A 13,072-nucleotide genomic window follows, 5' to 3' on the forward strand; every position below is an offset into this window, starting at 1 on the left:
TTGTAATTCAAGGGAAATGTAAACCTTTGTTTTGTCTTTCATGTTCATTAGGTCTTCCCATACACTCTCAGTTATTGCTAGTGTGGTGGAATTGGCCCTCAGAAACAGCACACTAAAATCTTCATTCCTGATCTTGTACTCAGGAAACAGACTCAGGGATGTCTCTTACTTGGAACTGCATAAATTGAAGGCTTGAAAAGATAACAAGGTCAAGGAAGAATGTCAGGTTGGTTTTTTTGGTTTTTTGTTTTTTTTTTTTTTTAAGACTTGGACATAAAAAAAGCAAGCCAATTTAACTGATTTTTTTTTTTTTTTTACCAGATGAATGAGCCATTGAAATCTGTACAATAACAGTGGATTTTTTTTTTTTGTTCCCACTTTTTTCACAGTTGAAATCACTGTTCCTAATAATACTGCACAGCTCAGGCAGATGGAAAACTTCACTGAGTGTGGTGCTGGCTGCCTGCCCTTATCTGAATGTTAGCAGATTAAAAACCTCACCAACAATTTACCACTAATTGCCAGATAGAACATCAAGCAAAAACTATTCTAGAATCACAGAATCACTAAGGTTGGAAAAGACCTGTAAGATCATCAAGTCCAACCTAAAAAAAAAAAAAACCCCAAAAAAACCGAAAACAAACAAAACAAAAAAAAAACAAACAAAAAAAAAACCAAACCACACCACACAACAACAACAAACCACAACACACCAAAAACCAACCCACCCAACACCACACAGCTCCATGCCCATCAAGCTACATCCCACAATGCCACATCCCCACGCTCCTTGAATACCTCCAGGGAGGGTGACTCTACCACCTCCCTGGGCAGCCTATTCCAATGTTTCACTACTCTCTCAGTAAAGAACTTTTTCCTAATATCCAGCCTGAACCTCCCCTGGTGCAACTTGAGGCCATTTCCTCTTGTCCTATCACTCTTCACTTGGGAGAAGAGACCAACACCCACCTCTCTGCAACCCCCTTTCAGGTAGTTGTAGAGAGCAGTAAGGTCTCCCCTCAGCCTCCTCTTCTCCAGACTAAACAACCCCAGTTCCCTCAGCCGCTCCTCATAAGACTTGTGCTCCAGACCCCTCACCAGCTTCGTCGCCCTTCTCTGGACATGCTCCAGCACCTCGATGTCTTTCTTGTAGTCAGGGGCCCAGAATCCACCAAGACACTTGGGTCTGCAATAATTGCATCATCAATTAATTTGATGTTATAAACAGGTACTGGCTTTACAACATTACTTCTGCTGAAACCATAATTATCTTTATAAGTCAATTCTAAAGTACAGGTTTTGGGGTCACTTTAAGTCTGTAAGCAGATAGGAGTATGTGTTCATGTACTATTATTATACATTATATCCTGTTGATTTCTAGGTCTGAAATACATGAATCCTAAGGAATCTTCCAGGTTTTAGCAGGCTAAAGCTGAGTTACAACACCAGTATTTTGGAAATCTGCCTTCACAGTGTTTGTTTATATTTTCTCTTAGGGCTATTCTATGTTTTGCTTAGTTTCATGTTCTAGTACAGAAAAATTTGTAGCCTTCTGTGGGAAAGATCAGTGTCTAATATGCTGTAGACTTCTGTCCCTTGCACAGGGATAGCTTTCACTTTGATTATGCTGTGGTAGAGATGATGAGATCCACGGTGAACAAACTGTTGCAAGAACATGCAGAGCTACCTTCCTGCAACACCTAACAAAAGTGTTTTCCATAGAGTCTCCTCAGCTTCTACTTCAGGTCACATGAAAGGTAGCCTAATTTTATTTGGGAGTTTATGAAGCATACAGGCTGATTTTTGTGGGGTTTTATCTTTTTTTTTTTAAAACAACTTAGTGTACAAATTGAATGTTTATCTCCTTAACAGCTCCTCATTTTCTACATGTGCATCATTAGAAATTTCACTCTGTGATTGTGAAACCACTGAGTTACTGCTCATGCAGGTTGACAGAGGGAGCTCACTATATGGAGTTAAAAATGGGAGTTGTTAATTAGAACACAATATCGGATTACTCAACTAAACTGGGGAGATCTCAGGGCAAGTGGAGCAGTTGGGCAAAATGGTCCACAAGGGAATGCATGGTAATTCAATTTTTTTAAAACAAAAAAATTTTTTTTGAGCAAGTAAACATGAAACTTAAACATTACTGTGATCAGCACTTGGGAGTGTGTATGAACAAAGCGTGTTCTCATTAAGTGCCATGCTCGTTGCTTTTACTGGAATTACCATGTGTAATGCACAGACTGACAACCCACACTGTCTAATCTACCATATGATAGAATTGGTTGAATGGTGTGTAATGGTGGAGTTGCTGTATCCTTATAGGAAGGTTTTAATTACGCTGTATTATACATGATTTCCTATTATGTGAGCTCAGCTTCAAGACATAAAACTTACAGGAATTTTTCCAAAGAAAAGCAAATGTTGAGAGGATGTTTATCTTTAAAAGAAATTGTGCATCAATCCCAGGAGCCTCTTTAACTGGAGGAAACACGGCCAGCAAGTACTGTGTCAAATCTCATCACATGGAACAGGGATGTAGCTTGTCCAATAGGTTTCTTTAGTCAACTCTTCACCTCAGCAGAGTTCAGTGAGGGCAAGTGGTGGATTTTTTTCCACCTTTACACCAGTGGGAGCCAAGTTTCAGGCCATATAGACAATATACCTTCCAATGGCAGGAAAAGGTGATGTATAACAGTCTGACCTCTGTCACACAGTCATAAATGCGGGTAGTACAGCCGTATGTCCAGCACTGCCTTGGAGGTGTACTGATAGCTCCTTGCCTGCTGGGTCTGAGATGCATGTGAGAATGAGGCTGCTGCTCAAGTTTCTGCTGTGTGAGTAAATCAAAGTAGCCTGCTGTTTTCCACAGGCACTCAGACTTGTGGAAGAAATGAGCTGTAGTCCAGGAGAACTGTTCAGAAAGAAACATCCTGCTCCCAGCTGCCATATGTCCCAGAGGGCTCTCGGTTCCTCCTCTGTCATGGATACAACTGCTGGGGAACAGGTGCTGGGAAACATGGTGTCCTCAAGGCTGAGCATTTCCACTTACAGGGTATCTGCTTGATACAAGGACACGCTTTCTCCAGAATCCCCCAGAAGCAGTGGCGGTTCTTGTTTTCTGGGAAAAAAGGTCTTCCTTTTTCTGGCAGAATCCAGAAGGTCCTGTCACAGGAGGGGCAGGATCACCAAGATACCTGATGCTTAATGCTTTCAGTGCAAGGCACATCACTGTTGGTCATTGCCTTTCCCTCCATGCACCTTTGTGTTCTCTCTTGGTCTTTTAAACAACTGAAAAAATAGAAATCTCAAAAAAAAAAAATCTGTAGTTTGAACAAAGTGATAATCAAGCATTAATCACATTTGATATGCTTTACCATTTTTTAACTAAGCTCTGTGGGAGGAGGTTTCACCTTTAACAGTCAAAAATTATTTTTGTGTCAAGGGAACATACTAGAATGCTGAAGTGTTCGTTTTGGAAAGGCAGATATCTAGTATATTGATACCAATTATTAGCAAAAGCATATACAATTTGGATGTTGTCTTGATTCCCTTAATTGGGGGAGAGTGGAATGTAGTTTCTTCTACCAAATCAGTCTTGGTTTTCCTTGCAGAGTGTTTTGGGGTTTTTTTAACTAAAAATAAGAAGCTTTTCCTTTTTTTTGTTTTTATACTGTTAATGCAATTCATGTTTTTATAAGGACTATGGCAGGCAATGCATTTATTTGCGGCTTCCCCTTTTACTTAGAAATTCATTTCTGTATTACTGCATGCTGCAATACAGCTGTGCTTGGCAAAATACATGCCATGAGGCTCATGGCTGTGCCAGACCTCTAGACTGGCTGTATCTAGCATTCTTCCTATTTGTTTGAACGTACCATCAAACTATGTGCCAGCTTTTACGTGAATAAAAATGTGGAGGCTTCAATTGATCATTCCAAACAACAATATACCTTACTAATAAGGTATATCTATTCTACTATTATTGTACTAAATTTCTTGTCCAGGCTGTTTTGCCTGATGGACTAGCCCGCACAAATAAGAATGTATAATATCCAAGTATGTATGTTAAAGTACTAAGGATTTTTTGTTCAAACACTTAAAACGGGGATAATAGTTGGTGAAACATTTAGTAGTGGGAGAAATGAAATGCTTCAGTCTTAATGCCTGATGTGTTGCATCTGTGTGTGTTTTGAGATACTAGTGCTTACCATAGGAAGCTGGGGTCAACACTGGTCTTTTTATGCTCTATCTCAAAGCAAATGAGCAAGTGGTTTTGTGGGGCAAAAAGATTGAATGCTCTGGCTCTGTGGGATTTACTGAATTCTTAATAAACTTGAAGACAGGAGGCACTGGCTTTGCAGTTAGTTTGTGGTTTTTAAATAAGAACATAAACTTCAGACAAGCTGTAGTTGCTATAAGCAGGATTTTTGGCATTGAACATTTCTCTCATCCAGCTGGAAAATAAAACAAACCCCAGTTGTTAATGAGGCAATGTTAATGCATTCATCTTTGCATCCCTTTAGAATTAACAAACCAACATGAAGCCCCTTAAAAGTGTAAATTAATCTGCAGGACAGTAAAATCAAGCATCCTCACAGCTGGTGCACTGCAGCTCTGCCTTTAGGAAATGCAGCATATTTAACCAAGACATGATGTTATTTTGCATTTGAAGAATCCATAGCAAATCAAAATTTAATCATTTAATCCAGGCTCTCTCTGCTTGTACTGAAGTGATTTTTTTTTTTTTTTTTTTTTCCTTTTACATTGTGGCAGTTTCCCATGACAGTCAGCGGTAGTGCTTGTTGTAATGATGTCATCATTCAGTCTCCCCGCCACTACCAGGGGAGACGTACGGGCTCTCGTTATTCACTGGCAATTGCCTTTGCTTGCATTTTCTGCTGAAGACAGGCTGCATTTACTCATCTGTGCATTCACTTTGTTTGATTTGCCAGGGTTTTAAATATATTGTGTGTATATGGATGTCCCTCTGATTATATAGAGAAAATGAAGACTGCTGTGACTGACAGGGGAAATGAACAGTTTCTTCACCAAGCATGTAACATGTTTGATTTTGGTAGCATATTTATAAACATGCTTTATTTTAACTGGGTGATCTCATTGCCTCTGTGGAAGAGAGGTTAGAAAGACACATGCTGAAGTCTTCATGTCTAGTGAAAAACATGGCCTTGGTAGCTCGTGGAAAAAAATACGTTTATTGCTGACATAGAATTGTTGAACTAGAGCCATTTGTGAAGAGACGAGAGGGAAGTATTATACTCAGTGAAGAAACACTAGACTAAATGGAGCTAGATTCATTTTGAATTAAACATTTTTTTTAAACACAGTTTAAAGGGGGGAAAAAAATAAAACACATCTCTGAAGAGATGAACAAAAATCCCTGTGTTGCACTTGAGCGGGTGAAACATCACTAGGTGTGTCTGAATCAAACACACTAGCAGCTGAACAATGTTTTGAATAACAAACTTTGCTGGTCATGGTAACAGCTGTAATGGAATATATTTGTGTGGTGTGTACAAATCTATGCTAAATGAGCACAATTAAAGTGGGGAAGGACACAGTTCAGTTTCCCCACGTAATCTTAGCTCAGCCTTGGGCATGCAACATTAATGTTTTTCCCCCCAAGGGTTCCTTCTGTAATAGTTATGCTGGGGATTTAAGAGGCAGTTTTTGTGTGCAACACAAATCAGAAGTGTTGGGGTACTCTGAGTGATTTCACAGTGAGAAGGTAAAAATGGATGAGTCTTACGTGCACATGCCAGGGCCTAAGAAACACAAGTGTGAAGCACAGTTTCCTTCTCTTGTTCGTGACCTGGCATAGATATGTGTATATATGCCACACATGGAGTGGAATGCATTCCCTGTTTCTTCACTGGCATCACCTCACCCAAGAGGAAATCCATATCTGAGCCATTTTGCTTTCACAGTCATGGCTGGAATGTAGTGATCAGTTTGCTCTATAGGTACAATAAACATAAGTCTGAAATAACTGATGTGCCTTTTGAGAAGTATGCAGCAATGTGGACCACTACAAGCTGAACAGACATATTGCAGGTAAAGCAGCAAGAAAATTATTAAATTCAGATGAAGTTTCAGAAATAAAGAGATGTTGTGATAGGGGATGGAGAGAGAAGGCGGCTTTTTTAAGAAGAAAAATTAATGTTGGCGTCTGTCTCTCTTGTAGGTACATACATTCTGACAACTGCCCTGCTGCCCCTCCTGGAAAAAGAAGCTGATGCCAGAGTGGTGAGTCTGCAAGGTGGTTGAAAAGTGGTGTTTTACTGTTCTTACCTTCTGGTTTGTGACAGCATTTCTTTGACTGTGCTAGCAATGCAGGATTAGTTATAATGCTGTAAGCATCTCTAGAATCCTCCTGGATTTTGCTAACAACAACCTCCTTCTCTAAGGCAAAGCTCCTGCCTGCTGCTCTCAGCCCTTCGTTGGAAAGCAGAGTAAAACACTTCCTTTGGAAATTTCCCCTTTTACTTTCCCTGGGGCAAGTTGTCTCTTGCAGCATTGTGCAAAATACCTATAACAGGAATATAGGCTTAAAAGAACCTTACAGGTCTTGGTATAAAACCGGACAGCAGGTACATTTTTTAAATGAAATTTCCCAAGTTTTGTGCAGTGTCTCTTTTCTAATTAGCTTCTATAAATGCGAAACATAAACTACAAATAGTGCAATTCTGCTATTTTCTTTCTCCCAATTACTTTTCAAAAGGAAGAAGCACAAAGTTCCCTGATGGAGTCAACACCACTTTGAATGAAAATAACTTTCTAAAAAAAATTCTGTGTCTTCCACCTCATCTCCAGGTATGCTCCACACATGAGCACAAGCATAGTGCAAAGAGTGTGCAGAGGAATCCTCCTCCTGGGGACTTCAAAATATGGCCTGAAGACCACATTACATGCATGAGTGCGATTGTGGGGAGTTCTTGGTTTTGTTTTTCATCCGTTTGCTTTCCATTCATTTGTTTTTCATTCATTTGATTACAGATAACTGTCTCTTCGGGGGGCATGCTAGTTCAAAAATTAAACATATCTGACTTGCAGTCAGGAAATGGGACATTTGATGGAACTATGGTGTATGCACAAAACAAGGTACAGTCCATGGTTTTGAAATCAAAGCCCAGCACTCCTTTGCTAGGTGGCTTATACCATCTGCTTTGCAAAAAAGCCTGTTGTTGACTGTTGCTTTCCTATTGCATCCAACCCATACAGAGCTATAATCTTCAGGGATATGATGGCATGCACTTATGAGTGCATACTATCTTGTGCAGAGAGCATGGCTAGACTTTCATTTGGTTTGATTTAAGTCTCAAGGGGGAAAACTGTCTTTAGCTGACACTTTCTGCCCGCTTAGTTCTTACCTACAGTCTGCAGCAAGTAGACGTGATCAGTAAAAGCAGTGTAACCACTTTTAAAAGTAAGCTGTCACCAGGATATGGATTGCAATGACCATGGTGGTCTCTTGACAAAATTATCCAATAAATCCAATCAGGATGAGCAAGGGTATATTTCTGCTATACATAAATGCCCTGGTATTTACAGCATGTTTGGTGTAGTTTATCTCACTAGGAACTAACTTGGTGGACAGGCTATTGAACTTGATGCTAGTCTGGCTGTTTTTGCTCTATCCTAGAGACAGCAAGTTGTCTTGACAGAACAGTGGGCAAAAGCTCACAGAAACATCCATTTCTCTGTTATGCACCCCGGCTGGGCAGACACTCCAGGTAACATCTGCCTGACACTCTATTTTTTTTCTTTTCAGGATTAGTCTAAAAGCAAAGAGAAATGAGACTTTCTGGTAGATTTGTCCAACAGGTGCAGTGATTTCTTGGCTCCAAACTGGTGCTTGAAGTAGTTTTGTACCCTCTTGGTAGCTCTGTTCTGCACGGTGTCTGCTATCTGTATAGCCAGAGAATAATAATGGGCAATGAATGGTTCCAGCCCCACGCAAACACGCAGCAGAGCCATAGTGCGTTAAGCTAACATTTAAGTTACATTTGTAGTGGGACTCTTAAACACACAGATGAGAGCTTTTGCCTCTGAGTGCCAACGTGCAGACATTGGGAATTTGCAAGGGCATATAGGAAAATGGAGCACGCACCATTGTGCAAGCCCTGTTTCTCCGCTCTTCCTCTAAACATTTACTGCCATTGAGAAGCAGCGTGTTTGGCTAGACAGCCCTTTGTCTGAGCTGCAGCTGTTCTTCAGTGACTGTGTCTCAGCAGGTGGGCCAGCATCAGTTATACAGTATGCATGTTGCGTTCCGCCATATGTTACCAGCCCCTAACACCCAAGCTTGGGATGCAGACTAGCAATCCTATCTCTAGGTCTTTTCTAGGGACACAGTTTCTCAAATTTGCTTCTGATGACAGAAGCATTTACTCCACCTACGGTATGCTTGAAAACTGCCCTTTCCAACTAAATATCCTAGTATTTCTTTTTCTTTAAAATACATTTATTTTTGCACATCTTTTGTGGATTTCAAACCTAATGAATAGTTATCCCACCTTAAAGCTCAAGGACTGTCCAACCCCCAAAAATAAACAGCTGCAGGAAATGGGCCTTCAATCATCACCTGTTGGACAAAAGAAAAAGAAACCAGAGTTTAAACATGAATTATGTCATTGGTTTAGGTACTGTTCACCATACAGGTTTTAAATACAATGCTGCAATTGGTTTCCTAAAACTGGAGAAAATAAGAGCTAAAAATCCTGTTAGAATACTTGGGTTTTGGTATTTCTGTTTCTCCCCTCTCTTACTTCTTTGCAGTTTAGAATGGAAGTGACTCAGGACTCTCACTGTTCCTGGTCTCAGCTCCTACTAGTTTTGTCCCTGTAATTTGACCCAAACAAACAACTGGTGGATCATCTGTCAGTTTAGCACTATTCCACCACAAGTCATCATACTCCTAGCTTTCATAAACTGAGATGCCTTCTCTTCTTCCTACACTCACAATGGCAACCTTAAGCTGCTCTTTTTTTTTTAATCAAAAAAGCCTTGCATTCCATTGTTATTCTTTCTAGCTGTGAGATCGTCAATGCCAGATTTCTATCAGAAGATGAAGAATACTCTGCGCACAGAGACCCAGGGAGCTGATACTGTTGTATGGTTGGCCGTATCACCTGAAGCAACAAAGTTACCGAGCGGCTTGTTCTTCCAAGGTAAGGCGGCAGCATCTTACATTGCACAGCAGTGGAGATCCCTAAGGTGCCTGAACTGTAGGATCCCCATCTGGCCTGGAAGGGCATGAAGGCTCGATGAGGTGACCATTGTTCAAAGGATAAAGTATTTCTCAAAATCGTTCCAAGACTAAAAGTTCAACTGAGCATTGTGCAACCAGAGAAGACCAAGTTAAGATGTTATGTTCCTGCTTTTATCCTCTAAAGTAGCTGATGGAGCCTTCAAAGCATTTCTTTAAGGAGGGTTGGGTGTTTTTTTAATGAGAATGGCTGTATGCACGACTGTGTCAAAGGAAGGTGAATCACAGCAGTTAAACAGCATCTTTTATGGTGCTGGGAAACTAGCATCCTTCTCACAGAGCACTGGGGGTTGGCTTTGCTTTTACAGGCTTTTCTTCCTATCCTTCCATGCTAATTAGAACTGCCACCTCCCCCTTTCTCTAATGCTGGGCAGAGAGTTGAGCACAGTGGCACATTTGGCACTGTAAGCATAGGGAATGGAAAAATAGGGCGGAGCCTTTCTTTTCTCCTAGGCAAATGACAGGCATCTTAGTAGGAGCAGCTGAAAGCATAGATGTCTTAATGGTGATGCAGGTCAGTCCAGCAGGAGAAAGGAAAAGCTCAGGGTAATTGCTTACAGAAGCCCAGTACTTTTGTTGGATGTGGCACTCAAATCCTGATTCACTGAATTTCTAGGTGGAGCATGCAGGAAGTTCAGACTTTTCTGGAGTTGGGTTGACTTTGTCCCTTCTGTCCCCTCCCAGACAGTCACACAGGATTGGTTGACAGATGTTTAACCAGATCTTTTTCATGTCATCATGGGGTGCCTGCCGAAACCCTACATCCCAGCTGGTCAGTCTTCTTTGTAGAACCAGGCTTTGCCTTTTTTGTACTCTGGTCACCTTCCTATGGTCCTAATGCTTCTGCTCAGTTGTCCTTGCTCTAGATCTTAATTCCAGCAGGCTCTTTCCTTTGGCCTTTGTTTACCCCCATCTTTAGTAAACAGGGAACACGACTTGGCTCTTTAGCTATAGATAATGACTTTTGAGAGCTTTGGTTTTGGTATGACTGCTCTTAAGGCTGCAAGAGAAGTCCCGTGTCCGTGTCGTGTGCTTATCAAATAGTGATGAAGTTAGTCATTTCTCTCTCCTACTGCTCTTTGGAAGCCACAGATTAGTATGGGCCCTCTTCAGGCCCTTTCAGTAAAGGGCTCTGTGTGCAGGAGCACTTTACCACAAACCCTGCTCTTCTGGTCCTAGACAGCCATTTCCTGAATCAGTCACACCTTCCCTCCATTTCCTCCGTTCTCTTTTATTCTCTTCCCTTTGAGTGCAAGCCAAAGCCAGCAATTTTTTTTTCCTGAGGGGAAAAAAAATGGGAAGTGAGAACATGACTCGTACAACCGGAATTCTCTGCATCTGCCAAAATAAATACAAAATGTTTGACAGAGTCCTGCTTTCCAAAGAGTAGAAGCATCTTCCCCATGACGCTGAACTTGGCTTTCACACATAGTTCCCAAACTTTAGCACAGGCTACTAGAAGCACTACAGCTAGGTAGGAAGCAGTTCATTTTCAGTGATGGAGAAGGGAATGTTCCTCTGCATGTTTCTCTCTCCACAGTTTTCCATAAGCAGAGGTTATGTGGTGTGTGCAGCCAGTTACAACATTTGCTTTTAAGAGAGCAAACATCTCTGTTCCCCTGGGAAGCCTGAGGCAGCCTGATGGGTTTTCAGAGAAATCTGATGCCCAGTGTTGCAACAGCTTGTTCTTTTAGTCTCAGCTGGCTACTCCGGAAGTTGGACTTATTAAAATAGACTAACAGTGCTGCACCAGTGCTCTGTTGGTTGCTTCATAGACATCTGAGAGCACTGTCATAAGGTTCCCAGGCTCTAGATACCATGATTTTGGAGAGAAAAATCCCTTAGAACGGGATAGCTATATTTACACGGAGCGAGTGAGGAGTACAAGGTTTGGAAAACCAATGAAAGCATCGAATTGAGAAAATTAGGTCAGACATCTGTATACTGGATACGTGTTACTTAGGGCAATTGAGCAATAAGCATAAGTTCTTTAGCAATTAGAATTTAACCATTTATTTTTCAGGATGAAAGTAAGCATTTTAAGATATAATCCAAACTACAAAGTCCCAGCTGGGGAATTCGTGTAGCACTAGAAACATTATCCAGGAGGCAAGGAAAAACCCTGTCTCATGGTGGAAAAGCAACCTCTGCCTGCAACAGTAATCTCAAGTTATTGGTCTTTGTCTACAGGAGATACACTAGTGACAAAGAGCAGGTACAAACCCCCCAGTAAAGGCCTTCCTTTATCTATCCTGTCCCTAGCTGCGAGTGAGGTCTTGCTCCCCAGTCTAAGTCATGTTGTGCTAAAGGACAATCACTCCAGTTCCAGAATACAAATGAAATTAGTTTAATTTCTGTTTGGGAAGATATGCTTAACTAACATAGTTTGCAGATACCTAGAAGGTGAGTTTCCTGGCTTCAAGACCATGAGGTATGTTTGGGCAGTATAGAACCTAGCAGAAAAATCTCCTTTGTGCTAGAAGAGGTTGTTAAATGTACCCATAAGGATTTTTTTATTTTTTGTCTTCCAGACAGGCAACCAGTCCCTACGCATTTACCCCTGGCAAGCACCCACAGTCCACCAGAGGATGAGGAGAAGCTAATGGAGGTGCTGGAAGAGTTCTCCCAGAAGTTTAAATCCACTTCTCCAGGAATTTAGTGTCACTGCTGAGACAACATAACCACAAAGCTTCTAATTACACAGTAACAGTACTGTAGTGTGTGTGCTGTTGAGGGGAAGTAGGATGCTATAGGCCTGTTAACAATAAATTGTGTTCAGGTGTTCTCATCATGGGGGAGAGGGGTGCCTGCAACTTTTTTTTTCTGCTACCCATTGTGAATATGCACCTGCTGTCTCAAGACACAGTAAGGTTGTGTTCTTTGAATTGGAAGAAAAATTGGGAGGCATTAAAATAGAACCCAAGGCTTTGTGAAGTTACCCAAATCTTTTAAAACACTCGGCATGGAGAAATGCAGAAAAGTGTACCTTCAGTAGCCCTCATGAAAGACTTGAGGAAGGAAGCAGTAAATGTTTTAAACAATGTTTACCTACTGTATTTGACAGGTTGGTGGCTTCCTTCACTGTGTGAGGGTGACTGGGCTCAAGCTTATATCGGGAATGCAGAAACACTCTCTTGCATCGCCTGCCTAGCTTAAATGGAAGGATTCCTCATGGCCTTCAGTCTCTATAAATCAATGCTGGTATGCAGAAGTGATCTGCTTCCTCATGTTTAAAGAGCAAGAATTTAGGAATGCTGCCAAATGCTTTCCACATTACTTTATGGAGCCAGGGCTGAATATTATCCCATTTATGTCAAGACACCATGCAGCAGGAGGCTTCGACAAATACCACACCCAGGCATGGTTGGATCTGGTGGAGAAATGGCTGCATGACTTTAGGCATGAAAAGAAACAACATGCTAAGCTGTACATGCTTGCCATTTCTGTGGAAGATCAAAGGGAATTGCTTTATCATTATGAATGGATTAAGATGGGGAAGGGAACACTGGGGGAGCACAGGTTTTAGAGGAGAAGTCCACCTCCTGATGTGAGGGTTGTATTTTGCCTGGAACTGTTTATTTCCAGACACAGAAGATGGGATTCATCTTACCTGACCTGTGGACATTTGAATTACTCCCCCTGTAAATCAGTAGAGGGAAAACTGGCTTTTTCAGAGTGATTTACTGGATCTAGTTTAGGAAATGTCTTTCTACTGATGGTGAAGACAACCAGCTCGGACTAAGACATTCAGGTGGGATTCATTTTGTCTTATGCATT

At 41.3% G+C, this 13,072-nt stretch overlaps 1 protein-coding gene across 2 annotated transcripts in view; it reads left to right on the top strand.

Annotated features, from left to right (window-relative positions):
• Nucleotides 1-11,965, top strand: part of DHRS12 (dehydrogenase/reductase 12) — a 30,984-nt gene extending 19,019 nt beyond the window's left edge. Inside the window, exons 6-10 of one of the 2 annotated variants that reach the window (XM_059823548.1) lie at nt 6,212-6,273; nt 7,024-7,140; nt 7,670-7,760; nt 9,060-9,197; nt 11,827-11,965. In XM_059823548.1, coding sequence (XP_059679531.1) covers nt 6,212-6,273; nt 7,024-7,140; nt 7,670-7,760; nt 9,060-9,197; nt 11,827-11,954 — 536 coding nt within the window. In that variant the 3' untranslated portion in view covers nt 11,955-11,965. The remainder of the gene's footprint in view (nt 1-6,211; nt 6,274-7,023; nt 7,141-7,669; nt 7,761-9,059; nt 9,198-11,826) is intronic. The other variant, XM_059823556.1, reaches the window with a different exon arrangement.
• The last annotated feature ends 1,107 nt before the right edge of the window (nt 11,966-13,072 follow it).

The sequence above is a fragment of the Gavia stellata genome, chromosome 1 (genome assembly GCF_030936135.1).
Source record: "Gavia stellata isolate bGavSte3 chromosome 1, bGavSte3.hap2, whole genome shotgun sequence".
NCBI lineage: Eukaryota > Metazoa > Chordata > Aves > Gaviiformes > Gaviidae > Gavia > Gavia stellata.